At 38.8% G+C, this 23,027-nt stretch overlaps 1 protein-coding gene across 2 annotated transcripts in view; it reads left to right on the top strand.

Annotated features, from left to right (window-relative positions):
• The window catches only part of DOK5 (docking protein 5), a 62,138-nt gene extending 39,462 nt beyond the window's left edge, over positions 1-22,676 (top strand). The window contains exons 3-8 of one of the 2 annotated variants that reach the window (XM_026697296.2): positions 5,383-5,497; positions 6,533-6,652; positions 8,068-8,257; positions 10,116-10,251; positions 15,686-15,806; positions 22,167-22,676. In XM_026697296.2, the coding sequence (XP_026553081.1) occupies positions 5,383-5,497; positions 6,533-6,652; positions 8,068-8,257; positions 10,116-10,251; positions 15,686-15,806; positions 22,167-22,225 (741 nt within the window). In that variant the 3' untranslated portion in view covers positions 22,226-22,676. The remainder of the gene's footprint in view (positions 1-5,382; positions 5,498-6,532; positions 6,653-8,067; positions 8,258-10,115; positions 10,252-15,685; positions 15,807-22,166) is intronic. The other variant, XM_087928980.1, reaches the window with a different exon arrangement.
• Positions 22,677-23,027: the final 351 nt, after the last annotated feature.

Below are 23,027 nucleotides of genomic sequence, written 5' to 3'. Positions count from 1 at the left end.
CTTAGAATTGGACCTGAATTTTTCTTCCAACAGGTAGAGGAGATAACTTTAAATCTTTAAAACTAGAGGTATTTACAAATATTTAAATCAAGTAGATGACTTTAATATTCTAAACACCAGAGGCCTACTTGAATTTTTGCAAGTTTATACAATACAGTGCAAGTCTATTCAGTACACTGAACCTGTACAAGTCTATCCAGTATATTTGCACAGTTTCTGAATTTGCACAATTATGTTGAGTTGCACACTAACCAAAAGAATTGAGCTTGCATAGTACAGTAAGAAAAGAAAAACCCATTCTAAATAAAGTTTACAGTATTCATGTTGAAACTGAAATGATAGAATGCTGGAAGGAGATTTTAGAGGTGATAGGATTGATAATATAATGTTGAGGAGTGGATGGAAAACCAATGCTATAAATGTTAGTGATCGAGAAAAAAAGAAAGAAAGAAAGAGGAACATATAAATCTCAAGAGTGTGATTTTGCCTGGTTATATGGAAGTAGGTATTGAAAGTAGTTTAAATGAAACACTGAAGACTGAACACTGAAACACTGAAAACACTGAAGAAAACACTGTCTCAACATACGCCCACACAAAAATCATCACAATGACATAATCCCCAATTATAACTTCAAAAAAGGCAACTATGATCTTACAGACAATGATCTCTCATCCCTTGATTGGCAATCTCTATTCACTGGATGCAATACTGTTGAAGACCATTACAACATATTTTTACTTGAAGTCAAAAGAGTCATCAAACTATATGTACCAACAACAACTCCCCAAAAAAAAACAAAAAACAACAACAGATTACTCATAACAATAAGGAAACTTCAACCCAAAAAGAGATCAGTCTGGCGGAAAAACAAATCTGGTCACGTTGCCAATTTCAAAAGTCGATACAAAAATTTATGCCACCAGATAAAGACTGAATGCACCAATTATCACATTAAACAAGAGGATAAACCTTCTATGCACCAATTCCACCCGCGCTTTTTACAATTTTGTAAACAACAAACTAAAAGACCCAAGATCCATCCTACCCTGATAGGACCAATGGTAAAGACTGCAATGATGATACCATTAAAGCCAACATCTTTAATACATTCTTCAGCTCAGTATTTGTAAACAGCAATGGATCATGCCCAGTATTTCCTAGCTGAACCACAGACAACCACAGTGATCTAATACATGTTGATTTTACAGAAGACAGTGTTGAAAAAGCACTATGCAATCTAAAACCATCTCTATCTATTGGACCGGATAGAATACGTGCCTACTTCTTTAAAAAGCTACCCACTGTCATAGCCAAACCTCTAAGCATAATCTTGAAAAATCTTTCAGACCAGCTCCTTGCCTAATCTATGGTCACAAGCCGTGGTCATCCCCATCTTCAAAAAGGGAGACCCCAGCCTAGTTGAAATTACAAACCAATCTCCTTATGCTGCGTCACCTGTAAAGTCATGGAATCAATTATTAACCAATCCATTATCCTCCACTTAGAGACAAACAACCTACTCTCCAATAAACAATTTGGTTTCAGGAAAAAACTTTCCTGTAATCTGAAACTCTTACACTGCAAAAACATATGGATTAAACAACTCGATCAGGGCAAAGCAATAGATGCAATCTACATAGACTTCTGTAAAGCCTTTGATTCAGTGGTACACGACAAACTACTCCTAAAAATAAAATCTTATGGTATCTCTGGGCAACTGCATAACTGGATAGAAGCATTCCTGTCAAACAGACAACAAATGGTCAAAATTGGGAGTGTCCTATCAAATTCTGTACCTGTCAATAGTGGTGTCCCCCAAGGCAGTGTTCTAGGACCAACTCTCTTCATACTCTACATAAATGACCTCTGTGATCATATTAAGAGCAACTGCATTCTTTTCGCTGATGATGTAAAGCTGTTCAATACCACAGACAATACTGCTACCCTTCAAAAAGATCTTGACTATGTATCAGAATGGTCAAACAAATGGCAACTTCAAATCTCAACAAATAAATGCTCTGTCTTACATATTGGCAAAAAAATAATAATCAGAAAATAAAATACAAGCTGAATAGTCAAGATCTTGTTGATCATCCAAGCTCTGTAAAGGACCTTGGAATACTTATTTCTAATGATCTAAGTGCTAGAGCCCACTGTAACTACATAGCCAAAAAGACATTAAGAGTTGTTAACTTAATCCTACGTAGCTTTTTCTCTGGTAATATCACACTACTAACTACAGCATACAAAACATTTGCTAGACCAATACTCGAATACAGCTCATCAGTCTGGAACCCACATTATGCACCTGATATTAGCACAGTTGAGAAAGTCCAAAAATATTTCACAAGAAGAGTTCTCTACTCCTCTACTCATTGTAGAATACCTCATGCCACCAGACTTGAAATTCTAGACCTAGAACACCTTGAATTACGCCATCTTCAGTCTGATCTAAGTATGGTATATAAAATCATACATTGCAATGTCCTACCTGTCAATGAATACTTCAGCTTCAACCATAACAACACAAGAGCACACAATAGATACAAACTCAAGGTTAATCGCACCAAACTTGATTGCAGGAAATACAACTTCAGCAACAGAGTGGTCAATGTCTGGAATACTCTACCTGACTCTGTAGTTTCTTCCCCAAACCCCAAAAACTTTAACCTTAGACTGTCTACTATTGACCTCACCCCTTTCCTAAGAGGCCTGTAGGGGGCATGCATAAGCGCATCAACTTGCCTACCATTCCTGTCCTATTGTTTCTTTTAGTTTTCTTATATGTACCCTTCATGTATTCATAACTATGTATATACTTATACCTATTATCTTGTAAGCACTTGACAAATCAAATAAATAAATAAATAAAATAAAGACGTGTGTACAATCAAAGAAGAAAAGATGAGGTCAAGAATGCAATGGTTGCTTGAATGACTATGGATCTAATGTAAAAATGAATGAAAGAAAGGAATGGATTTGTTTTGGACATAAAGGCAGAATCAATGCAGAATGAATCACAAAAGAAATATGTCAAGAATGAGTGAATGGCTTAAGAAGAATGCTTGGAGTTGAAGGGATCCTCAGAAAGATATATGAAACACTTAAAGAACAAGGCAAACAAAGAAGCTTGGAAAGAATAGAAAGGAACAGAGAAAAATAGCGAATGGCATGTTGGATAACTTGACTTAGCAGTTTTCTCTTTCTTATTTAATTTCTTCAGCTTATTACTTATTATTCATTTTCTATATTTTGTACAATACAGGTAGACAGCTAGACCTGCAACAATTCATTTAGTGACTGTTCAAAGTTACAACAGCCACTGAAAAAAGTGACTTAGGACCATTTTTCACACTTACAACCTCCGTAGCATCCCCATGACCAAAATATGATCAAAATTCAGATGCTTGGCAACTGACTCATACTTATGACCATTGCTGTGTCCTAAGGTCATGTGACGCCCCTCCCCTTTGCAACCTTCTGACCTGCAAAATCAATGGGAAGGCCAGGCTCACCTAACAACTGTGTTCCTAACTTATCAACTGTGATGATTCACTTAACAGTTATAAATCCCCAAAACTTTAACCTTAGACTGCCTACTATTGACCTCACCCCTTTCCTAAGAGGTCTGTAGGGGGCGTGCATAAGCGCACCAACATGCCTACCGTCCCTGTCCTATTGTTTCTTTTATTTTTCTTATATGTATCCATGTATTCATAATTATGTTTTTACTTATACCTATTATCTTGTAAGCAATTGACAAACCAAATAAAATAAAAATGAAAAGTAAAAAAACAGTTGTGGCAAGAAAGATCGTAAAATGGGGCAACACTCACTTAACTAATGTCTCACTTAACAATAGGAATTTTGGGCTCAATTGTGGTCATAAGTCAAGGACTCACTAGCTCACTTCCAGAGAGAAAAGATACATCTGCATGTAGATGCAGATGCACATACAAGTGGATAAAAGTTGGGAGTCTTGTTGCTTAGGAGTTTAGTAGTTGCTTGTGCCTGTATATAAGAGACATGCACATATGGTTTCATGTGCTGACCTTGGACCCTTTCATTACAAGAAGCTACTGTATATTATGTCAGCTCATAAAATCTTTCTGTGGTCTTTTTAGAGTTGCCAACAGAAAGGGAGGGGGGAACAGTTAGTTTAGTTCTAGGTAGTTAGATACTTTCTAGGTGACCGAAGTTTCTGCCATGCAAAATTCTAACTGGAGAGTATGATTGATGACTCTTGGCTATGGATGTGTCCCACTGGAGAGTACAAATTATGATATTTCCCCCCAGGGGGTGGGGGGAAAATCAGGGTGAAGGGTGGCAATGAATGATGTGTCTCAGAATCGGCTTCACCCAAGCAATGCCGCGTCATTTAACTCCCAATAAATCATTTTGAAGTTTGGCTAGAGACTCACGATTTAAACGGGGTTAAGTGTCAGAATCCTGACACAACACAGGGGTCCCCAAACCAGGGGCAATGGCCTATACTTGCATGAGTGGTGGGCCGGCATTCACTCAGCTTGACTCACACAAACAGTGGGCTGGCCTGCACATGTGCATGCGCTGGCCCAATTCTACCATGGGCTGGTTTATATCTCGGCCACTAAGCTATAAAGGTTGGGACTACCGGTATATCACATTGCTAATCTTTCAACATTCAGAATCCAGTTCCGTGATAAAGTATATTCCAGTCCACTTGCTCTTCATTTGCCGTTTTAAATTAGCACAGGTAGTCCTCATCTAATCACAGTTTGTGTAGTGACCATTCAAAGTCACAGCCGTATTGAAAAAAGTGACTTATGGCCATTTTTCACACTTACAACTGTTGCAGCATCTCCATGGTCACATGATCAAAATTCAAATGCTTGGCAACTGACTCATATTTTTGATGGTTGTACTGTCCTGGGCTCATTTGATCTCCTTTTGTGATCTGCTGAGAAGCAAACTAAATGGGGAATCCAGATTCACTTAACAGCTGTGTTACTAATTTGATAACTGCTGTGATTCCCTTAACAAATGTGACAAGGAAGGTCATAAAATGGGACAAGATTCAGTTAACTGTCTTTCTTAGCAACAGAAATGTGGGACTCAATTGTAGTTGTAAGACGAGGACCACCTGTATTTATGTTGTATTTCCATTTCTCCTTTCCTGAATCAGTTGCTACATTCCAGACCCTGTCAAGGTACAGGTAAGTTTACCTGACCATGAAATTGGCCTGTGGATGTAGAAAACAGAAAAGAGCTTTAGGTTCTTTACCTCAAATGAATGGTATTGATTTGTCAGGTTGCACCTGTTACCTAGAATATTCATTGTGAAACAACCTTAACGAGATTCACGAATGGCTGTTTTTTTGTTTTAATTTTTAATTCCAGGTTACAGAACTTAATCATGTGAAGAATATATTACGGTTGCCAAAAGGCACAAGGAAACATGCTGTAGGGATATATTTTAATGATGACACATCCAGGACTTTTGCTTGTGAATCAGGTAGGTGACAGACTTCAAAAATCTTTCTTCTGCTTGTCTTTCTGGCTGCCATAGTAACTGGGGGAGGGAGGATATATTGGGCTTTGGGGGGGAAGTGTGCTGGAGGCTTTAGAGAGTGAACTGTAACACTTGGGGAAATCTTTATTGTTTATGCTTACTTGCATACTGCGTAGCCTCAGCATCTTATCTAACCAGGCCAAGGTCAACGGCCAGATGTCTGCATCACCACCTGAAGATGCCCCAGATGACATTACACATATCTCAGATTGGATGGACTTTTTGAACTGTTGTGGGTGGGAATGTTGCCATAACTTTGTATATGTGATTTTCGTGCCTAATATCTCAGATCTTGAATTCTTTTGATGCTAGCTCTTGATTTCCAGTAAAAGTGCTTTTCTCTGTAAGAATGGAGTCTAAGGGTGTCTTTCTTGGATTTTGAATGGAGCCTTACGCAGGGGTGGGATTCAAAATTTTTACCAACTGGTTCTGTAGGTGTGGCTTAGGTGGTGGACATGGCTTGGTGGTCATGTTATTGGCTGGGTGTGGTCAACTCTATATACCTCACATCGAGGCACGTGTCTCCTCCCCTGGCCTCTCATGACTGTGGGGATGCTGCAACAGTCGTGTGAAAAATGGTCATAAGTCACTTTTTTCAGTGCCATTGTAACGTTGAATGGTCACTCCACACAAGCAAAGTACTACCAAAGGAGGGGAAAAAAACTCCAGAGACGTTCCTGAGACAGGAAATCTAGTCCTGCCAAGAATGTAATAAGGGTTAACAGAAAGGCAGCACCAGAACGTTTCCTTCCTGCCTTCCTTACAGGATTAGGCCAGTAATTTCTTCTAACAACCAGTTCTCCGAACTGCTTAGAATGTTAACAACCGGTTCCAGCGAATAGGTGCAAACTGGTAGAATCCCACCCCTGGCCTCACGTGACAGTAGGTCTAATGCATGTGTGCTTGCACAATTGTGGTAGCTGTAAATATTACAAATGGTCCACACCAAACTGCAGATTTTTGGTCATTTGTATGCAGAACTTGAAGCAGATGAATGGTGCAAAGTCCTTCAAATTGAGTGCCTGGGGACTCAGATTAACGATATTAGCCTGGGAGAACCTGACCTGTTGGCTTCTGGTGTAGAGAGGGAACAGAATGGTATGTAAATACATGTTGCATATAACCATAAATAGATACATTCAGGGTGCCTGTCAGGATGCCAAATAATAGATCCATTGCAAGCAACACTCCGAGGCAGGTAGATTCCTCAAAGAATAGCTTTATTGGAAATATCATATTAGCATATATCTGGTGAACACCAGCTCTGAAGGGTCCCTCAGTTTTCCCCTGATCAAAAGTGAACATTTTTTTCCCCTCAATTCCAGTCATATGCTTGAATTAAGGCAGCATTTGCTGGTCTGGTGACATCACTCCTCCTTCCTCCAGCCAGGTGTGAGAACATCGTTGGTTCTCAAGAGAAAGTATTTTATTTTGGCTACACAGCCCCAGCTATCTCTAATCCCCCGCTTCCTATCCCTCAGCTCTAGTGTGGCAGTGGCTCCAAGATGTTTTCAGCCAGGCCAACTCTAGGGTTGACAGAGTCTTCAGAATGGCTTGATAAAATCCAGAAATGCTCCTTTTGTTAAATTCTTTAATTTAGTCATTTTTTTTAATCTGCAAGTGACATATTCTGTCCTCCTCTCTCTTGCCCCATTCTTTCCCTCTTGCCAGTTAAACTATGTGTCACCCAACAGAGGTAGATTCCGCATTGCTTAATTAAATGTTTCAGTCCTACCTTTCTAAGCAAAGGAGAAATTATTTAAAATGAGAATAAATCCCAGCTGTTGTTAGGAATGTGAAAAATGCTGAGATTGGACAACCATTTGTCTGAAATGGTATAGGATTTCCTGCTTGAGCAGGGGGTTGGACTAGAAGACCTCCAAGGTCCCTTCCAACTCTGTTATTCTTTTATGTGGAAATCAATCTATTTTAACAAATGCATAATTTGGATTGTCCTTGTAGGATCCAAGGGTTTTTGGATTGCACCTTGTGTTCATGTCCAACAGTTACACTTCTATATCACTAAGAACCCTGTTGACTTTCTAACTTCCCAAAACAGAAAGTTTGTAGGCAGAACCTTGCAGATTCTTTGGGTGTACATCATGCACAATTCAGTACCCCTAATTCCTAGAATTTAAGTTTTAACCATTGCATTGGGGCTTCATGTTTTTGAAGTGGTTTCACATATATAAACCATAGAGCAAAGTACCATGTCTAGCAAAAGCCTAAACTGAACTTTTGTCTTCAGTGAACTACGTTTTTACAGTCAATTGTTTTTTCAGTGACATTCAAAAATATGATTTTCTTCTGCCAATGGAAAAGGTACAATCAAATAAAAATTATCCAAGCCATTTAAAATTGCTCTTTCATTTTGTAGGTTGTTAGGAAAAAATGTAGGAATAGTTATGGACCAATTTGAAAATGCCACAAAAAAGTGACGCATGATTTGTTATGATTATGCTGGCTTTTAGTTCTGCAAGGATTTTAATTTGAATGTTTTGTTTTTCTCCCAGAGAGATTCCACGTGTACTTGATGCCTTCACCTAATTTAGATGTGCATGGGGAATGTACCTTGCAGATAACATTTGAAAATATCTGTCTTTGGGACATACAGAATCCCAGAATAAAACTTGTGTCTTGGCCTTTAAGTGCCCTCCGGCGATATGGGAGAGACTCAACCTGGTTTACATTTGAAGCTGGAAGGTGAGCAAATTCTTTTCTGCAGGATATTTTTTTTTTCATAATAATGTTGAAAACAGGAAATTCTCTCTGCATTGGATGGAGCCCTTGTATATCGTATTAACAAGACACACAACAAGCCAACAGACATATACAGTAGCAACAACTGTTCTCTGTCCTATTAATATAACATCTGATATATTTGATGGCAGAGGAAGTAGATCTATTTGGTTTTGGGAGAACAGCCAATATTTTAAATCTCTTGACAAGTGTGAATCTGATTACAGTCAGTCGCATTGGAAGCTATAGAAGCATGATTCAAGACTGGACTGAATCTTTTCTGGTATTAGATTGGTTAGCAAGGACTTTTGGGGGATTGTTTTAGATTTCTTTTTCAATTTCTTCAGCCCAATCTGAAGATGTGCAGAATCAAACGTATACTTCTCTGCATGCAACACAGGTACATCAGCCCTGTGTGTTTTTACTCAGGATAATTTTAAAGGAAGGATAAAAACACATTTCCCATCCATGTACATACACATATATTCACACACATATATTCACACACATGTACAGATTTTGGCTTGGGGGGTAGACAAGAGAGAGCATTTAACAATGGATGAATTAGACTATCCAGTACTGGAGGAACAATCTTTTCTGCTTCAGAGATGAACACATTTTTTTTTTTCAGTACTGAAAGTCCTCTTAAAATGTACAGGTTTAATCTGGCGGAAATAGTCAGCCAAAATGGCAGCATGGTTGTATGCTATGGTAGTATGCAAGTAGTCCTTGACTTACAAGCATTTGTTTAGCGACTGTTCAAAGTTACAACTGCACTGAAAAAAGGAACTTGAAACTGGTCCTGGCACTTAGGACCATTGCAGCATTCCCAGGTTCACATGATCAAAATTTGAGTGCTTAACAACTAGCATGAATTTACGACAGTTGTAATGTCTTGGAATCGTATGATCTCCTTTTGTGACCTTCCCAAGCAGGTTCCAATAAATAGAGTCAATGTGGGAAAACAGATTTGCTTCATCATTATGTGATTCGCCAAACAACTGCAGTGATTTACCTAACAACTGTGGCAAAAAAGGTCATAAATTTCAGTGTGACTCATTTAACAACCGTGTTGCTTAGCAAACAGAAATTCTGGTCCCAATTGTGGTTGTAAGTTGAGGACATTCTGCTGCTACTCTACTAATTCATATCTGTGCTCCGTATGGAATAATGGGTTGTAAGCTATCTTGTCATACAGAGAAAGAATGTATAATTTTGAGAGTATTAAAAAGTAGCCTTCTAGAGATGAAATGAACTTTAAATTCTCTCTCTCTTTGTGCTTTTATTTTCATTAAATGTGCTTCGTACGGCCTTTATTTAGATTCCCCAGATGTAGAAAATATTTGTGCTTATCTGTCTACCCAAGGATATACGTGTGATACTTATCTTTGACTAATAACTGTGGTTTAAATTTTAATATGCAAGCAACATACGCAAACTGGACTCTTAAGGAGCCTTAGATTTTTGCACATTTCTGCATGTCATGGTACAGCTCTTCAGTCAATACACACTTTATAGAAAATTGCACACCTAAAACCTGCAGAAAAAGGTATTTCCATAGCAATATTTTGCAATGGAAAAGCTACAAAGGAGGATAAAATTGGAACAGGATTGACTTCTGTGTCAAGAAACATGGTAAAATTGTAAGAAATGGGTGGAAGACAGAAATTCATCTGAATTTAATACACTGTTATAGTATCTGCTATTTTTGCTTCATCCTTTCTTGCTCCTTTCTTTCCCCCAGCAGGGACCCTGCTGTAGGAATGCACAGTTTAAATTATTCTGAATCATGTGGAACCACATTCTGTTTTTTTTCTGGCAGGATGTGTGATACTGGGGAAGGCCTATTCATCTTCCAGACAAGAGATGGGGAGGCAATCTATCAGAAAGTCCACTCAGCTGCCTTGACCATAGCAGAACAACATGACCACTTACTGCAGAGTGTGAAAACCTCAATGGTAGGCCTCCTAATTTCATGAACACACAAGCCACCTTCTTAAGTAAGAGTTCAGGTTGGATGGTAGGAACAGCAAAGCAATCTACTTGCTCTTGCTAGCTTACTCCTCATCTTTGTTTCTAAGCAATGGGTTTACCAAGTGAACCTGTAGCTGCAATTGCTGTTTGATGGATGAACATGGGAAGTGAAAGCTACCTCAAGTATCCCAATGGATTGATTTGCCTCAGTTATAAAACAGTAGGCCAGATATCCTCTAAGGTGGGGTGTCCAACCTTGGTACCTTGAAGACTTGTGGATCTCATCTCCCAGAATTCCCCAACCAGCCATGGGGAATTCTGGGAGTTGAAGGCCATGAGTCTTCAAGATGCCAAGGATGAACACATCTGCTCTAGGGGTTGGCAGAAGGGTGGTTTGGAACTCCATGCATTTCTAAGACTGCAGTCTATCCACTCCTGGTTTCACCCTTGTTGCTGAGCTACTCATTTAACCCTGAAATATTAAAAGGAAGCTCCTTGGAAAGACATGAGCCTCTCATGAGTCTTTAGGGTGGGGGAGGGTATAACACAAGTAAGCCAAAAGAAGACATTATAGGAAAAGCATTTTGGTGTTCTTCTGCCTTTCTCAGCAAATCTACAGAATTGCCCTTTTTTAGCCTTATACCAGATAATGTATTGTCTTAGTTATAACATTTTCTTGTATTAAGTCCAATGCCAACTCTCTTTTTGTTATTTTTTTTCTTTTTTTTAAATTTCTTTTTATAAATTTTCATTCATGAACATTTTTTGTTCAATATGAAGTTTGGAGGAATCAAGTACATGTTATAATAGGACCTGAAAGGAAAGGTTTAGCATGCCAGAAACATAATCTCTTGGTAGCTCATGTACAGAACTACTGCATGAAACCAAACAGTTGGATCAATAATCTTGTCCTCCTCAGATTGTTATCCATTTCCCAAATGGGAAACATCTTGCCAATATTTTTACCTTGGCCAAAGTTGTGCTGACTTGTTCACCCAGATTTAAGTCTACAAACTTCATGATGCAATATGAGATTGATGAAAACTATCTGCCTGAGAACAAATGTATCTTAAACTAGAAACCTCATTTGGACTATATGTGTTATTTTGCCCCAAATCATGCTGAATTTCACTGGAAGACAGAAATGTATTCTTTGATTTTGTGGAACTGAAGCAGAGATAGATTGGCTGGTACCTGAAATCACCAGGCAAAATTTAAGATGTTAGAGTAACATATTATGATTGGTCACACAGTCAGCCAGATGTTTAGAGTGGGTCTGGAATTTTCATCCACCTATCAAGTTGTTCCAAAGGTGCTTCTTCAGGAGGCAACTGGACTTCCTTGTTTTCTTCTTTTGACGTTTCACTTCTCACCCAAGAAGCTTCTTCAGCTCTGACAGGATAGTGGGAATGGAATAGGACAGTGGGGAATGGAATTCTCAGTCATTCAAGACAACCATGATCTGGATGACTGAGAATCTGTACAGACTTTCACCTACCAAGTCCTTCTCACGGATCTGGATTATAGGCAGTTATTATTGTTGGAAGGTGTTAAAGGTATCATCACAGGATGTAAGTTGTTTCAAGTAAAGTTGCCTTTTGCAATTGACTGGTGGTGATTTTGTCAGTGTTAATCAGAGGTAGTATTCAGCAGGTTCCAACCAGTTCTGGAGAACCAGTAGCAGAAATTTTGAGTAGTTTGGAGAACCAGCAAATACCACCCCTGACTGGCCCTGCCCCCATCTATTTTCTGCCTCCCGAGTCCCAGCTGATCAGCTGGGTCTTCTTTTGTTGCCCTGCACAGGAGAACAGACCTGGAAATCAGGTTAGCGGGGTGGTGAGGAAATGGGATTTTGCAGTAACCTTCCCCCAGAAGTGGGGAGGAAATGACAATTTTGTAGTATCCTTGCCTTGGAGTGGGGTGGGAATGGAGATTTTGCAGTATCTTTCCCCTGGAGTGGAGTGGGAATGGAGATTTTATAGTATCCTTCCCCTGCCACACCCACCAAGCCATGCCCACAGAACCGGCAGTAAACATTTTTGAATCCCATCATTGTTGATGGTGTTCAAGTGGAACTCTCAAATTGTTTTGGAATTGCATCCAAGGTGCTCATTATTATTCCCTATCACAGCAGCATGAAGTCACAGTTTTTTAGCTAATGTTGGCCTTCATAAGTTCTTCCCAAGAATTTAGGACATCTTTATGTACTTGCATAGTATACGGTATGTGTCAATCTAAGCAATGTTGCCTTTCGTAATTGATAGATGGAAATTTATCAATGCACAGGCTTGTTAAATGTTATCCAAGACTTTTTGGCATGGTAAAAATAATAATTATTAGAAATTATTATTAGCTGTATTTCCTTAATCTATTAATTGCTTGTGATCTATAAATAAATATCAGAAAGGTTTTTTTCTTGTACAGTTCTTTTCAATGTTTTTCTCCTGTTAAAAATAAGTTTATTTGTTTTCTTTGATTAAATGCTTTTCTCCAGCCCTTCCATTCTATCAGAATATTTGAAGTTTCTTTTAAAATAACCTTTTAAAAATATTTTATTCATCTTTTATTTTAAACAAGAAAGATACCTTTAGTTCAAAAAGATGAGAGATATGGAGGGGTACGCTTTTAAGTTGTTTTCAAATGCAAGATTTTAAAATGTGCTACGGTTACTAAAATAGATTTCAATTGTTTCCATGACAGTAAAATATAGGATAATTTTGTACATTCTTTTGAAGGTTTACCTGATGGAATGTATTTATTTAACAGTGTGGGTAGAAACTTTTATTTCATGGTGTATTTGTAATCCAAATGCAAGTGTTAAAAATTTCAATTTGGATATTTGTTTCCAGTAAAATGGCTAAATGTTACAGAGACTGAAAGTTAAATATAAGTAGTTTTCTCTGAAGCACCTTCAGAGATTCAGTAGGATCCTACACTCATAGTTTTCTGACAGACCCTAGAGAACCGTCTCTTCTTGTAAGCTTTTGGAAAGAATGAGACCGAAGGCCAGCAAGCTAAAACACTGATGTGTTGGAGATTGGTTTCCCCCAGACCACCAAGTTTTTATTTGTAGTTGTTTTGGTTTTTTTTAATGTTCTTATTGTTTTGGGAGCTGCTCAGGACCATGGCTCATAATATGGGTAATGTTGCTCTATTTGTTTATTTGATTTTCATCCTGCCTTTATTACTTTTGTAAGAAACTCAAGGTGGCACAAGTACATAATATTCTCCTTCCTCCTAATCTTTTCCCCCTCACAACAACCACCCTGTGAGCTGCGCTATGCTGAGACAGGGTAACTGGCCCAAAGTTATCCAACCAACTTCCATGCCTAAGGCGGGACTAGAACTCACAGTCTCCTGGTTTTCTCCTTCATCCTAACCATTACCTCAAAGTGGTATAAACAAAACTATATATGTTTTTTTTAAAAAAAAAAACAAGCATGGCATTCATATTTTGCATATTGTCCTAGTATGTGTAAGTCTTATTAAACTCCAATTTGAAGGGACTAAGGATATGCTGATTGGCTAAGATGCATTACATTCTACAGCTTGCCATTTTTGATTCCAGCAGCTCTTTTTTTTTTTAATTAAAAAATAAATTAACAGATACCTAAGAGATGTAGTGTGTGTGTGTGGGGGTGGGGGGGTGGGAATTACTGCCTCTGAAAATCTACAGGGTGTTCAAGATAACTTTTTCAGATATTTTTGACTTTCAAAAACCTGGATGGGCTAATCACCACAATGACAGACTTCTTCTCTTCTCTGGTGCTTCCTGGAAAGACCAGGTGACATTTAGCTTCGTTTTATTACCTGGTGAATCCAAGAAACACAAGAATGGTGTCTTTCTTTTAGGAGTGTTGCAGCAATTCATAAACGTTTAAGCAAAGCTAGGGATGAACTACTTTCTTTTAAAAACTATCATTCTTCAGTTCTGCTCTTTCTCTGTGTATGTGGAGAAAGAGAAGGACAGAAAGTAAAAAAAAAAATTAGATAAAATATCATTTGTATCTCATATTCATCCTGCCATGGTTTCCTCTAAGGAAAATACAGTCTGCAAATTTTCTTCCAGAAGAAATTGTGGGAAAATAATTATATATTTTCCCTAGTGTTTTTGTCTTCGAATGGCCATGCCATGTGTTATTTTCTTTACTCTTAGAATAGCATATTTGTTCTGAACAAGTGTGATAATCTGTAGCTTATTCTAACTCCCTCCTAACTCCCTAAAGTAGAATTGTTATGAAATCAACTTTCCAGCAAATGGCATGTTTTTCTTTTTTCATTTTATACTGTGAAAGTCTAATCACACATTTTTATTCGTTGAAAAATATATCAGGAAACGATTGTAATCAGTTTACGGCCAAAGTTGTAATCCCAAAACAAAGTCAAACTGAACTATAAACAGTTGCAAAAGATGTCATTCTTACTTGAACTTTTCCCCCAAGAACTGGTGAAAGTTTTGATACTGTGTTGGAAATGTAGAATAAATTGCTTTCATGGACCAATGTACAGATAGAAGAGGGCAGAAGCGATAGAAGTAAATTAACCCATGTGGAACAAGCCATGGCAGGATAAAGATGGTCTTGGAGGGAGTTGGTGTATACCAATCATAGTTTGTCTCCCATTATTATCAATATATCTTAACAAATCTCTTATATGTTTGGCTGTCAGGAAGGAGATTCTGGTATTCCCATTAAAAAAAATCTAATGTCATCCAGTCTTTATTTTAGTGATTCCTCTCTCCCAGAGATCCTAAATGTATGTGTGTGTGTGTGTGTGTGTGTGTGTGTGTGTGTACACATTGGGAGAGACAAATTGTTAGAATGGCATATCTCCCACCTTGCTGATATTTGAGAAATTTGAATGCAATGCTGTTAAATACGTGATGTGCCATTAATTCTTTATTTCCTAAATTATTCATCTTAAACCCAACAAAGGGGTATAAATGAATAAAATTGCAACAGTGTTATTTCTCAGCCAAGGAAATATGGTAAAATCTTGGTTAATGGGATCCATTTCCTCAAAGGAGTTATCAGTGTGACTCTTGGTATCTTTAGATTGAACATACAGCTCTCTCTGAGTGGTTTATAGAGTCAGCATATTGCCCCCAACAATCTGGGTCCTCATTTTTACCAACCTTAGAATGATGGAAGGCTGAGTTAACCTGAAGCCATCAGAATCAAACTCCAGACTGAAGATATTAAAGATAATGATCTTATTTGATAAAGCCAGATTATTCTAACATTCTTCTGCTTTCTTCGGTTACATAAACTATCATTAATTTTGGATATGAGCTTCCTTTTTACACATTGAAAAGATGAAAAGCATTTAAACCAACCTAGGTTTTGATGCAACATGTTGAAGATGCATTTCATATGGTCCTCAGAGATTCATCCCATTATGTCTTGGATTTTCTTTCAGCTTCAAATGAAAATGACTGACCGGGCTGTTTCTCTTGGCACCATGGTCCCTTTGCCCAGGAGTGCCTATTGGCAGCACATCACACGGCAGCACAGCACTGGACAGCTCTTTGGCTTACAAGGTAAGGTGCTGATATAATATTTCCAAAAATAATCCCATTGGTTGATGGGTATGCGTGAAAGATCTTGGGAGCCTGAGCCAAGAGATGTAGCCAAGGGAACAGTCAATAAGAGACAACATTTCCTGCAACTGCATAATGGGTGGGACAAGAAGCTCAGAAAGGACCCTCCCTAATTGCTTGGGCTGCAAAAGAGATGGGGAAGAGATGTACTTTCAGACTTGCAAGATTCAATGTCACTTTACAATAAAATAGAATTAGCTCATCTGGTTGGGATCTGATTTACATTGTGAAGTTGGCACCAAATTTGTAAGTCTGAAAATTCATCTCAACCAACTCACTCCCATCTAATTTATACCCTGAGAAAATAGGGAGGGTGTCTTCCCTGCAGCCATTTTTTTTAAGCTGGAGCCATTTTGGGAGCACCTTCAGGGATGCCACAGCAAGGATGGTTGGAGCTGTGGGAACATGAGGGGAGGATTAGAGATAGCTGGGGATGTGTAGCCAAAACAACATTCTCTCCCGTGGGAGCCAAGGATGTTCTACCAGGTGTTGGAGAGATGTGAACTAAAGCCAGCCTGGATGGTGGCTGTAACCTGGTTGGACCATGTGACGGATGTATGACTTGAGGGGAAGAACTTTGGGGTTTGATTTGGGTGGGGAAAACCTCAGGTCCTCCAGAGTTGGGTTTTCTCCAGATGTGTCAATATGACATGCCTAATAAATCTATACTTTGAGGAGTATTGATTCTGTTGGGTCAGTGGTGGGATTCAAAAACTTTTACCACCGTTCGGTGGGTGCGGCTTGGTGGGTGTGCTTTGCTTGCATACGCACACACCAAACATGCACTTTGCGCAAGTGCAGAGGCGTTTGCACAGGCGTAGAGGCGTTCCAACTCACCTCCTGCAAGCCTGCACTCTCCCAGTTACGCAAAGCAGCTGCACTTCAAATTCAGAAGATAAAGGTGAGTATGGAAGCCCAGGCAGGTGGGTGATCCTAACAGCAGAGTGGCAGAGAGAACCGGTTTGGTCTACGCTGCTCATCGCCGCTACTGGCTCTGAACCGGTACTGCCGCTATTGGCTCTGAACTGGGCTGAACCGGTAGCATACCACCACTGAGTTGGGTGTGTTAACTGGAATTCTGACAGAGGGCCCCTTCTGAACTTCTTTTCCTAACCACTATGTGGATTATAGTGTCTCTTATCTGCACATTGAACCTCAGGATCATTTATATAGCATTACACAGATTCATAGGTATTGCCACACCATGGTTTGGTGTTGTATCAATCAAGTCTTCGGTGCTTTTTTTTTCCCCTTGATCTTCTTTCGTCTCCTGGGCAATGACCTTCTCTGCCTTCCCATTTTAACGAAGCCCTAATTTTTTTTATTATGCTTGTATTACAAATCTTGAGGCTTGCCTTCCCAAATAAAATTGGAAATCAGATTCAGACCATAGTTCCCAGATTTGGTTTGGAAGGCAAAGAAGAGTTTGCTGATTTGGATGTGGTGAAAAAGTATGGTTTGGATGAATGAATGAGGAGGTTGCAGGTGAATTGGAGAATGTAAAAGAAGAAGTGAGAATGAAGAGAGACTGCATAACCTTCATGTTCGCAAAGGAGAGATTGTGGCCACCTGTAAAGAGCAAAGTGGAAGACCTTTTCTTTGTTGAAAATGTGGATGACACGATTAGATCTCAGGTGACATTTTACAATGTGCTTTCTAGACTTCACATCACTATTTTCATCTAAGAAACACTTGCTTTTTGTGCATAAAACCTACTAATTATATCTTAGTGTCCAAATAATCTTGACTAGATTGCAGATGGAATTGACTAAGTGGGCTGACTTCAAAGGGTTGATCAAGTTGCCCATTTTGGAAAGCCTATAACAATTAAGTCCACAGGCTTAATTGTTCAGTCTTCATTCCATCTCAAAAATAATGCCTGATTGAATGGGTCTTTATGCAAAGTCATTGCACATTATTTTTTCCTTATCTTGCTGAAATGTGGATTGTGAAAGCTGAAAGCAAAGGTGGAGGAAACTGGTTGTATCTATCAGATTCTAAATCTTGACTGTTCCAAAACCATCCATGTTTTAATTCTTTACATTCTAAATCAATTCTTATGCACACCTGATGACCTTCTAGTAGTCAACATAAATAAAAATATTAATTATGATACACACTGTGTTGAAAAAAAAATGGGGGACAGAGCAGCTGTCATATGAAACCCTGTAAGTGAGGGCATGTTATATGTAACACATCTGTGGTCTAAAATGTTAAGAAATGGATGGTGGGCTATATATATCAGTCGTGGCTAAACTTTTTGGGCTCCTGTGCCAAAAATTGCAGGCATGCTTGTGCATGCTCATTTGCTCACGTGTCAGCACCCAGAAGGCAATGCGCGCCCCAATGCCCCTGCGCGATTCCCCCACACACCGCCCCCTTACCTGCACTGTGCATGTGCATGCCTTCCAGCTGATTTTCGGGCCGTTTGAGGCTGTTTTCGCCCTTCCAGGGGCTTTAGGGAAGCCTCTGCAGCCTCAGGAGTCTGAAAATGGACCCGTTTTGACACTTCTAGTATTTCCAGAAGACCCATTTTTGGGCCTCCCAAGGCTGCAGGGGCTTCCCTCGAGCCTCTGGGAGGCCGAAAAAGGTGTTTAAGTGGGCTGAAATCAGCTGGGAAGTGTGCGCATGCTCAGTGCAGGTAAGTTGGGCTGGCCCAATTTACCTGCCCAACGTGTGCCTGCACAAATGGTTCTACATGCCACCTGTGGCATGCGTGCCATAGGTTTGCCATCACAGGTATATATGATTCTTAAAAATTAGGAAATAATAGACATCAAATTCCAAACCTACTCCAGTCTATTATACAATCTATAAGTATTCTTTTTCTTATTCTCAAAAAATTGTTTCCAGTTAGGTAATTATTCTAAATGCATCTCTAATTGTAGAAACTTAGATTATCTCGTGCATGATGAAAGGCACATTTTATCTCTCTCTCTTCTAAATAAACTTTTTTCTAGTAAAGCTAAAATGTTGCTAATATTTTTGTAGCCTTAGTTCAAACCTTGTTGATTTGTTTTATAATCTCTGAGGACATCTAGTGGCCAGGGAAAGTATCTATCTAACGTCCACTATAATTTATTTGTGAGGGACTGGAAAGAAAAGCAATGAAAAAGAAGTGCTATGAAAGATTAAAAATATTTGTATTTGTAGTCCTTGATTTACAACTGTAATTGACTGTACCAGTCATATGTTGTGGTTGTAAGTTAAGACATAACAAGACCAGATTCAAATTTTCAACACTTTTTTTTTTTGCAGCAGTTGTTAAGTGAATATGACAGTTGTTAAATGATCCCCACTGGTTGTTAAGCAAATCCATTTTCTCCAGTGTTTTTTTCCCCAGTAACCAGAATTAAGCACCAGAAATTGGCAAAAGTGTCACAAATTACAGTAAGATGACCAGGAGAGCTGCAAAAAACTGTAAGGGGGATCTGGTTGTCAAGTGCTCAAAACAAAATCATATGAATACAGTGTGTGCATATATGTGTGTGTGTGTGTGTGTGGTGGGGAGCATCATGGTATAGGGTTTCCTGCCTGAGCAGAGGGTTGGACTAGAAGACCTCCAAGGTCTTTTCCAACTGTGTTATATTATTCTATTCTATTCTATTCTATTCTATTCTATTCTATTCTATTCTATTCTATTCTATTCTATTCTATTCTATTCTATTCTATTCTATTCTTATTTATTCCATTCCATTCCATTCCATTCCATTCCATTCTATTCTATTCTATTCTATTCTATTCTATTCTATTCTATTCTATTCTATTCTACTCCCATTCTCTACTCTACTCTACTCTACTCTACTCTACTCTACTCTACTCTATTCAAAAATGGGTTGTGAGTAGATCTGGGGAGGTCCATAGTAACTTTGAATGGTTGTTAAGGACAGGAATCCTAGACAGATATTCTAAAATAAGTTTACTTGTACTATAACCAGTTGGTTTCTGGGAGCAATTCAAGATGCTAGTTATGATCTATAGAGCCATAATGATATGAGACTTGATTATCAGATGGACCACTTGCCTCCTGTATTTTCTGTCTGTTCTATTTGATTGGACAGAGCTGGATGCTTTGGGTCCCATCAGTACACATATAGACTGGGTGAAACCAGGCTCAATAGCAGTAACTGTGAGAGGGATCTTGGAGTGTTAGTGGACAACCAGCTAAATATGAGCCAGCAGTTGTGGGAGCACCATCACTTGAGACCTTCAAGAAGAGATTGGACTGCCATCTGTCAGAAATGGTGTAGGGTCTCCTGCTTGGGTAGGGGGTTGGACTAGATGACCTATAAGGTCCCTTCCAACTCTGATTATCTGTTAACTGTTGTCAGTTAAGTAGTGCCCTCTGATGGGATACAGAAAGCTGCTCTCTGGAATAGTATTCTCGCAGAGATGGGAGTCTTCATTCTATGACCACATTTGAATGAGTTCTTTAAAATGGCCTCACCCCAGGCCCAGATGGTCTCACAAGCCAATATAATAAGCACTTCAAGGATGAACGTCTTCAACCATTAAAGGGCACAATGAAATATATACTACAGAGTGGAAATATAGCCCAGATGTGGAAAGAAGCCAACATTGTGTTGCTCCCAATGGAGGGTCAAGATGTTACAAAGTCTCAAACAAGGGTGGGTGATGAGGGAATGCTTTGCATAAAGTGTGTATTGTTTTGCTCTTCCTGGGTTCTCCCTCCCTCCTCTCCCCAATGTTACTGCTTAATTGTTCTAAGCTGTCTTTAACATTGTAAAATCCCCAGAGACATTATGCAGTCAGGTGGCTATATATATATTTGATAACCAGACAGTAAATAGAAGACTGCCTGAAAATTCTTCTACCCAAGATAATAGCTAGTAACTATTAATGGAATGCTGTAAAGCTACTTTTCAGTATTCCTTTAAAATCCATCTTTTTGTCTCCCCCCACCCTTAACACTTCAGTGCTTGCTTCAATTTGTGTTTCTCCCAAGCCCCACATTTGTATAGGCTTGTTATGGCTTTCCTCCTCCTAGAACCTAGTCTTACATTTTAGGCCCAGCACAGGAAGAAACACAAATATGAAATACATTAGAGTATTTCTCTACTATTAATAATAACAACAACAGCTTTGGTTGAAAGAAAGGAAATGTTTTAATTCTCTTTTTATTCAGGAAGGGTGGTCCACAGCGGATCAAGAAAGACAAGATGGTGGCCATACTTGCATCATCAAAACTCTACCCTACCCTATATGATGGAATGTTGTCCAGATTCCCAGGAGGGAGGGGATGCATTCCAGAGGAGCAAGAGACAATGTGGCAATAGCAATAATACTTAGACTTATATACCACTTCTGAGTGCTTTGCAGCATTCTCTAAGCAGTCTACAGAGTCAGCATATTGTCCCCAACAACCTGGGTCCTCATTTTACTGACCTCAGAAGGATGGAAGGCTGATTCAGTCTTGAACCAGCAAGGATCGAACTCCTGGCAGTGGGCAGAATCAGCCTGCAATCTTGCATTGTAACCACTGTGCCACCACGGCTCTAGTTTAGAACATTTTGGTGAGAGAAAGAGGGTAAACATGGCTAGTCCCTAATAGTTCCCAGAATATTTGTTTCATGCTGCAAGTAATCTGCTTGAGTTTGCCAAGACTTTTTATCTATAGGTGAGGAACTATAAACTATGAGCTGTGGTGGCGCACTGGTTAGAATGCAGTACAGCAAGCTACTTCTGCTGACTGCCAGCAGTTCAGCAATTCAAATCTCTCTAGCTCAAAGTTGATTCAGCCTTCCATCCTTCTGAGGTGGGTAAAATGAGGACCCAGATTGTTGGGGGAAATAGGCTGACTCTGTAAACTGCTTCAAGATGGCTGTAAAGCACTCTGAAGCGGTATATAAGTCTATATGCTATTGCTATAAAGGAAATTGTTTTGAAGAATCTCTGTCTTTTGGGTTTTGGAACCTGTCACCTGTCTATATGAAAACATGAAAAAGATGTGGCTTTAGTTCATAGTTATGGCCATAATCTGGATTCCTGTCCTCTCGGCAGAAACCTCTGGGTGAGGACAAAGTTAAGTAGGTTTGTATTGGCATTTTAACATTTCAAGCAAATGGAATGGATAGCATTATGCAAAACTCTATAAAAATCTGAACATTAGAATGAAGGGAACAAATACTTTTCTTTGTCAGGATGCTGTTGGCATCTCAAATCTTAGTTTTAACAGTGAAAGTGCGCAGCTGCTCAATCAGTCCAACTGATTAGATCCTGAACGTGTGATAATTTGATGACACATTTTTTTCTTTCTCCTTTTTGTTTGATTTGGAGAAGATAGCCCACTGAAGATCCACAGAACAGAAACCTTTCCCACCTATCGGTCAGAACATTGATAAAATGGAGCCAAGGACTTTAACAAGTTGTGTGTGTATGTATTGAAATGGACTTGCAACTGAACTGGACAACAATAATGAAGCAGATGAAAGGAGGAAAGACTGGATCATAGCTGCTAGATTATTTCTTAATTTTCAGGAGAAGAGGAGACTGGCTTGAAAATTATCATTTGTAATTTGCAATGTTTCATAATCACATCTGAAACAAAGAAACTTTCTTTCAATATGGGCTTTATATATAGTTAATCTCTGCTGTTGATTTGTCCTTTGCTATAAGTTGTTCAAAGTTATTTAGTTCATTTTGGTGATTCCTTGAATAATGTAGTTTAAGGTTTTATTTTTCTTGTTTCAACACTGACTGTAGCACTTTTCCACTTTTAAAACTGGTTGCTTATTTTTAGGAACTGGAATCAGTTGTCTCCCTGTCTATTAAAGTCTGGTTTTGTCTCCTCTAAACTATCTAAAGATAATTCTTGTGTCTCTATGTTTAATTCGTGTTCAAATGCTTAAATATGTATCTTAGAACGTTAGAAATACAATGGCCTTTCCCATATTGTTAGAAAGATTACACATGTGACATTTCTGGGCTATTCAAGAAGAGCAATAATGCCCAGGATTCTGTAGATAATACTGTTACTCTATTTGGCTCCAGCAACACTTCTTTTTAAGCTGCATGTTAACATTATGCATTGAGAAGACTTCAGATTGTATGAATGGTTCAATATCTATTCAGAATACAGAGAAGAGCTTTTAAATATTTGCTAGTTTGTGATACAACATCATGTTAATGACAGTAGTCCTC

Source organism: Pseudonaja textilis, chromosome 3 (genome assembly GCF_049901715.1).
Source record: "Pseudonaja textilis isolate UNSWEBS1 chromosome 3, rPseTex1.2, whole genome shotgun sequence".
Lineage (NCBI taxonomy): Eukaryota > Metazoa > Chordata > Lepidosauria > Squamata > Elapidae > Pseudonaja > Pseudonaja textilis.
Note: the sequence above shows the minus strand (reverse complement) of the source record. Positions and strands in the feature narration are given on the sequence as shown.